General features: G+C 37.6%; 2 protein-coding genes across 2 annotated transcripts in view; one reads left to right on the forward strand and one right to left on the reverse strand.

The window, feature by feature from the left end:
* Window positions 1–1,192, reverse strand: part of gucy2ca (guanylate cyclase 2Ca) — a 14,607-nt gene extending 13,415 nt beyond the window's left edge. Inside the window, exon 1 of the mRNA XM_032536655.1 lies at window positions 583–1,192. Within this exon, the coding sequence (XP_032392546.1) occupies window positions 583–787 (205 nt within the window). The 5' untranslated portion in view covers window positions 788–1,192. The remainder of the gene's footprint in view (window positions 1–582) is intronic.
* Window positions 1,193–6,737: 5,545 nt separating this feature from the next.
* Window positions 6,738–7,686, forward strand: part of pmm1 (phosphomannomutase 1) — a 10,008-nt gene continuing 9,059 nt past the window's right edge. Inside the window, exon 1 of the mRNA XM_032537595.1 lies at window positions 6,738–7,142. Coding sequence (XP_032393486.1) covers window positions 7,059–7,142 — 84 coding nt within the window. The 5' untranslated portion in view covers window positions 6,738–7,058. The remainder of the gene's footprint in view (window positions 7,143–7,686) is intronic.

The following is a 7,686-nucleotide window of genomic DNA, read 5'->3' on the forward strand; positions in this document are numbered from 1 at the left end:
ATACTCTTTCCAACTGTATGTATCTAATATCTAGATATTTATGTTTTCAGTTTTTTAAATGCTATAAATTTATATTTATCACTTCTCATGTTCTGCAAACCCATATAGGCATTTAAGCATTTATTTATTTAAATTCATATAAAAAATAACTCAACAATGTTTTTAATTGTTTCTGTCTTGAATCTTGAATCTTGAATCTTGAATCTTGAATCTTGAAAATAACCCCTGACTCCAAAAGAGCTCCCATCCTCTATAGGAACAAGTAAATAAACAATCTGGATTTTAATTTTAAATTAAGTATTCATTATCCTCCTCTGCATTCTTTTATTATTTACACAACCGTGGTAATGTAAAACCTCTTGTTACCCATTAGCAAGTTAGAAATCAGTTCAGACATTCATACCCAGCCATCTTTTTATGGTTCTCTAGAAGCTGCTACTACTTGACTGCCAGCTGTTTAAAACTGATATCCAGCCGTCACTTGACTCATAAAATTTACATTGCCTCCTTCTGATAGATAATTCTTAAGATCTAGTTTGTAAGATTATCTGTGATGTCCATTCAGCCTTATTTAGTTCATACCATGCTTAATGTTTTCCTGCCAGTCCGCTTCTATGGCTTTTTCCACAGCCGCCTGCACAAACGGTCGACTCCACGCGTAAGTGTTGTCCTCCAGTACCACAACATTCATGATGTATTTACGGTTCAAACAGTCTTCCAGCATCTGGTCGGCGACCACCGCCACTATCAGCACTCCCAGGTAAGGTAAACTGTGTGAGCTGTACATCTTGTTCCTTGATATTTTCTTGTTTCCCTCTGAATTCTGTGTCTTTTCCACTGTTTCTACATGTCAAAAGAACACATAACCCTGTTCAGATAAACAGATGGTTTGAAGGCAGGTTTTGGCATTCTTCCGCCTGAACAGATCCTCTCCGTGTTGGCGTAAGTCCAAAAACAGAAGTGAGCAGGGCTCTCCAGTGACTCAGCAGAAGTCTCACTGCCTCTTGACACGCTGTCCAGCATCCAGGTAAGAGAAGAAAATAAACTAGAACTTGGGCACCCGACCACTTTTAGTAAATACAAAAGAAAATATGGATTGAAGAGAAGAAACAGTTTCTCGTCTAGTGAAAGCCCGAGATCAATAATCCTCCACCTTGGTACGGACTGGTCTACCTATCCTCCATACGTTAATGAACAACAGTTAAGTGACAGCCGGTGCACCAGTCAGAAGGAGGGTAGGGCAGGTGAGACTCTCACACTCCATCTAGACGGACTCAGTTAGAAACTTATTGAGATCACAATTCATTCGTTAGTAAAAAATAAAAGTTTAGGCCTGCCTCCACGTGACATCTCCTTTCACTATAACATCAAAGATTGTTCCTAAATCTCCATTTCGCCAGTGATCAGTCTGACCTTAACAACCTAAAGCCAGTGTAAGATCAAATCACCAGTATATTTACCCGCTTTTCATTTGACAAGCCCAGATTGGTTGTAGTCATTCTAAACTGGCAACGAAAAAAGCCTGTGTTTAGAGAGTGGAAACAAACTAGTATTTTGACACAATCTGGTGCATTATAAAGTGTCATTGTTCAAAGCAGAGGTGGCGGAAAGCTTGCATGTTGAGAGGGGCAAAGGTCACAGAAGGCCATAAAAGTGAAGGCTTGTGTGGAGTTGATAAATATTGTGTGCTATAAAAGCTGGGTGGATTAAGCCTATAAAAGTCTTGGCCCAACTGCTCATAAACCAGTGTCACCTCATTTTGAAAGAAGCAACTTTAATCCTTACAATAAAACACTGAACCAAAAATAAAAGGGTAAGTGTAAAAACAAAATTGCTCGTTTACATTTGTTTGTATACAAGAGAGCCACTTAAGCTGCAGTTAAATCCATTGAAATATTTTTGCTATCTTCATCATTTCACCTGCTGGTGAAAATACATAAATAAAGGTTACAACAGTCTGTACTCCAAAACCAAGATTTACACACTTTACGTGTGGTTACTGTATCTATACATGCTAGTAATGTCATTACAACCTGATTAAATCTGCATTCTGATTATCACAATGATCACAACCAGTTTATCATAGCAGCGGTGAGGTCCTAATTAAAGTGATTCTGATTAACAGATCACTTAAATGATAAGGTTATCTTCTATGTTTTTGTCATTCAACATTGGTTTTTGAAAAGACTAAAACTAATAATGAATGTATCCTATTATTATTATTCCACTGTGCCGTAGAGCTTGTTGTCATCAGAATCAGTTTTATTGGCCAAGTACGCTTACATACACAAGGAATTTGACTTTGGTAGGTGTTAACCCTCTATACATTTAACAAATAGACATGTAGTAGTAAACAGTAGACAAATAGTTACATAGACAAATACTGTACAATAGACAATGATATACATATAGGCACATGTCAACATAATATACAAATATACAAATATGACATAATATCAAGACAAGACAAGAACAACCAAGAACTATTAAAAACAAATGAGAGAGTCACACCATTGCACCGGGTGAGATGTTCCCTACAAAGTGTTGAGAGAGAGGTCGCCACCTAACAAGAAACACAATTATGGGTATACAGCATGTTTCATATTTACAGTTTTGACACTCAGCCTATTCTGTAGTTAAGATATGGGAACGGTTGGACGTACAGTCAGTCGGTCCACCACTTCGGTCCAGACTGAAATATCTCAACAACTACTCTATATATTGCACAATCATTCATGATCCCCAGAGGGTACGACCCTATGCCCTAAGCTGTAGCACTACCAGCACGTCAGAGTTTTCACTTATGCTGAGAAATATCTCATAACCTACTTGATGGATTGGCGCAATATTTATGGTTCCCAGAAGATGAATCCTGCTGATTGTAGCGATCCCCTGTCGTCACTAGCAGGTCCAAGTTTTCTCTAACCCTAAGAAGTATCTTAACATCCACAAATTTGGTTGGCACACAAGTTTGTACAGACATTCATTGTTTTCAGGCGATGAATCCTACTAACTTTAGTGATCTCATGACTTTTCCTCTGGCAACACCAAGCGGTTGACATTTGTGGTTTTAAGTGTCTCTACATGTCTGTTGAATGGATTGCCGTGAACTGAACACATCTTCTACAAACACACTGTAGGCCTGTTGCCAGTCCTAAATCTTGCTGGTGTCCTCTTTTATCATCACATGACTGAATTGTCTTTCTCACACTGGTTTATGCTCTTTGCTTCTCTGCTGATAAGAAGAGTTTCAAGAATTATCATTTAGATAAAAGCCATATTTGTGCAGGTGAATTTAAATGAGTTTTCCATTGGATGTCCCTCATGGAAGATCACAAACTTGCTACATTATCACGCTGTGTGAAAACAAACAACATTTATATACATTTGGAGTCATGCTTAACATTTCCATTTAAAATTTCTGTTTTTCCTGTTCAGTGCATCATTACAAAGCATCCTGTCCAGCCACTACCTTGCAGGGTTGTAAATGTCCTAAACAAACACACATATATGACGTCATAATAGCACAGTTGGGGCACACAACCATTAAGTCCCATTACGGTTACATGTGAAGAGGTTTTCTGTCCAAACACACCCTGACATTTTATCAGGCAGAAGAAATGGTAACATGTTAAAGAGGAACAATACTCTTTGTTTTATTGTCTTGTTGGGGCTGTTTAATAGCAACTGAATGCGTCTGTTATTGGGAAATACGTCCAACTGAGCACTTTCCTTTCTGCATGAAGGTAGATAAGAGAGGTGTTTTAATGGAGGCCTTCATGTCAGGGAGCAACTAAACAGGCAGGGAAGCATGTTGGCCACACACACAAACACATCTACACACTTAAACACGTAAGACAGAAAAGGATTGAGGTAAGAAGAATGCAGTTATGTCAGGGTATGATGCTTAAATTATCCTTTAAAGAACATCTGGTCTGATGTTTATTTTTTTTCTTACTTGATTACTGAGTGTGTCACCTCCTCAACCCCAACACAAATTCAGATAACTGTGTTTCAAAGAGCAGCAAGTTTCCACATCTCAAATTCTGCCAGGCTGGATTACAGAGATGTCTAAAATGAGGCATGTGACATAAAGGCTTTCTGTAATTTGAGAGCATCACTGATACAGTCATTGATACATCTGGGACAAGCAGAAACAGAATATACAGGCCACATTTTTATTTTTTGCTTTCATATTATTCTGAGGGCTTAACTTTTTCTTTATGAGTGGCTGTAGTGACAAAGTTTGAAATTTCCAATTGCTACACTTATGGGCTTTCAGTACGTGCATGATGTTTAGATTTACAGTCAATGAATACATCAGGAAAGAACACGGTTGTTGTTTGAACCACTGTGGTATCTTGACTGTGAGACATTCCGCGCGGACACATTTCTCCAAAAATGTTTTAGTGGTTGTTCAATTTTTTATTTTACGCATGTAGACGCTCATTACCAGGGAAAGATGCAAACCAATGAAAATGGACACTCCAAAAATAGTCCCCATGAGCACATTTGAGTAACTTTTGCTAAAAATTACAGTGCCCAGCTGTTTCATGAAATTGATGAGCCTATTCAAAAAATGAAATGAAATTTTTATGAACTGTATTTTAGAGATTAACATCTTCAGTGGGAACAAAAGAGCCTGGGGCAAGGGGGACCCGTTTGAAAAGTAAAGAATTGAGAATATCAGCACATGTTGGTTTTGGTCTTTTCGTGGGAATTGTTTACACAAAGACTTTTTACACAACCAGCCTTATCCACATGAATAAAGGTCAAAGCTGTCAGGCCCCATGATTGGAAGAAACATGGGGATTCAAGTCAAAATGAGATAAAGAGGCTCGTTCATTATTTCCAAAGCTGATGATTAGTCTGTTCATGATTAGTCAATAACTGCCCTCTGCTGCCTCCTTTCTCATACAATTTGACCATATTGATTTTCGTTTTGTTTATACAATGCCAGGGAGGACATCACATACAACTACAAAAACGTTGTGAATAACGCAATCATTTTAATAATATTACGATGAAATGCAAATATGCAAGAGTACAGGTTACTTAAGGAAACCCACACACAATAAATACCTTTTGTCAATCCGAATCAAAGTCTTTACTTTATCTGTGGAACTTTGGGATTGATTTTAACAATGAAAAGTACTCTTCATTAAAATGTATTATTAATATTATTATTTAAATTTTTTCAATAAAAATTCTAAGAATGTTGAATACAAATTGTACCCAGGATGGTAAGCTTGCAGTTCTATGTTTTCTATAATTCATAAATTGACATTCTTTTTAAAACTATAGTAATTTCAGAATCAGAATACTGTATTGATCCCCTAAGGGAGATTATTTATTTTATGGTTGCTTATTGTTTTAGTTTTTATATAAATCTAAAATAAGGATGAATTTTCAGACATAGTTCCACCAACTTATTGTGAGGCGCTTTTCCAGTTTGTTTGGTTTTGCTTCAACACTCAGACAATCTTTTTGACACATGCTTCATGTGTAATGGAAAGGGCCCGGGGTCTTTTTGTTGGAGAGTGCACGGCCCTCCTCTGGCAAACACAACCAGTTCTTCACTTAGGTCAACACGGTTTATCTGGCCCCTGGACTTCTTGTGCATTTGAAAACAGATGGTGAGAAATGACAGTGTTTAACTGGGAGTTCTGGTTGTTCTGGTTTCTGTACCATCCCTATTATTATTATTATTATTATTCAGCCAGTTCTGCCCTCTAGTGGTTTAATTGAGATGATGCTGCGCTTGTTCCGTTTTGGACATTTTAGAAATCTGATTTTGGATCTCCAAACTTCTACTTGTATTTGCTTTACATTGTAAAGATGATGACTGGTAATTTGATGTAACTACCATGTGTTGCACAGCTTTTTCTCTGAAAAGTAACAACATGCTTTAAGTAATTCGAATATCCAGTCATAAAATCATAGATAACATTTGATCAGATTTCTAAAATTCTCAAACAAAGGTGAGACAGCCAGCCACATAGGGTCTTTTTAGTGAAGCAACAGAACAATATGAGATACATTTCACAATTACACAATCTCTGTAAGATAAGATAAACCTTTATTGAAAACCTATGGGGAAATCTTTGTTGTTACATCAGCACAAATACAGCAATGGTACAGATACATAAGATAAGAATAGATTAAATAATAAGAGGTATACAAAAAAAAGCTAAACTAAGATAGGAATAGAATTTAAATTTTTTATACAAGAACATATGTAGGCAAAAATTGCAAGGTAAAGTGACGTGACAACTGTTGTGTTAATCTTAATTCTTATAGACACTGGAATGAAGAGAAGTCTCAGCTGATTACAACACTGTAAACTTTGAGAAAATTGTATTTCTAAAGCTTCTTTTACACATAGTTTGTGGTAAATTATTGGGAAAACCTTTCAGGAATCACTTTTTATTTCCAATGAGATGTTGATGCATGTTTATATAGAAGAAACTATATTACAGCAGAAGGCTGAATTAATGCTGCTGTAATATAGTTTCTCCTCATTGATAAATATTGTATTACTCTAACGCTACTGTTTATATTGCACATCCTCGGTGGTTTCCTGGTCAGTTTCTTTGCTCCATCCATCACCTTCACTTGCAGGTAAAAGGTCAGCTGGCTTCTGACTGGTGTGTAAATTCAACTGCCCCGCCCAACTGATGACGTCACGCCTGCCTGGCTTTGATTGGTTGCCGCGTGAGTTACAGTGTTGCGAAAGAACTCGAGCGTACGTACAGCACGTTGTGTGTGTTGGTGTGAGCGGAGCGGTTTCACTGACCTAAGCTGAACCGAGCCGAGACAGCAGAACTGTAGACTGAAAGGTGAAGAAAAAGAAGAAGAAGAAGAAGCTGCTGTCAGCGTCTAACTAACTAAGTCTATTTTATTTATTTTTGTATTTCAACTGACTGCTGAACACGCTTAATTTCTGCCTGACGTGAATGTGTATTTTTAGCTTACGTGTTTGTTTGCACGCGCGTGGACCTGTAACGCTTGCAACCAAAAGTCCAATTTGTAAACGATAAAGACTAAGAGAAAAGGAAATGGAGAGACCCAACGGCTTCTCGTCGGACCGAAACATCCTCTGCCTGTTTGACGTGGACGGTACGTTGACACCCCCTAGAGAGGTGAGCTCACATTCATCTAACATCGATAGTATAGGTTATTGTAGGTTATTAGCTTTCATAACTCCTCTGCTCCTCTCGCTCCTCTGCCTTTATCATTTGCTTCTGAATCATTTTCAGTGTGGGAGACAGTGAGTGAGAGAACACTCTGTCCTCATAGCTCATCATCATATTCTCCTTCAGACACAGTTTTTACATTTTTAAGCTCTTTCCTTCTTTTCCTTCTTTACCCTGCACAAACACCAGTGTTACCCAATTACTATTAACCCCACGCATGCTGTGACACATGGAGGGACTGTGTGGTTATAATTGTGTGACCTATTTAGGTTCCTGCATAAATACACATAGAAAATACTGTCACCTCACATGGGCTTTAATTTGTGTTTTTGTCTTCAACAAAAGTTATTCATGTAAGGTTTAATCATCTCTTATTATTCAGTCCAAGTTATTTTGTAATGACGTGTGCTTCGTTTTTTCTTCCTTTTGGCATTGAGTTTGAATGCTTGGGTTCGTATAGAGTAAAGTGTGTGTGTGTGTGTGTGTGTGT

The sequence above is a fragment of the Etheostoma spectabile genome, chromosome 15 (assembly GCF_008692095.1).
Source record: "Etheostoma spectabile isolate EspeVRDwgs_2016 chromosome 15, UIUC_Espe_1.0, whole genome shotgun sequence".
Taxonomy (NCBI): Eukaryota; Metazoa; Chordata; class Actinopteri; order Perciformes; family Percidae; genus Etheostoma; species Etheostoma spectabile.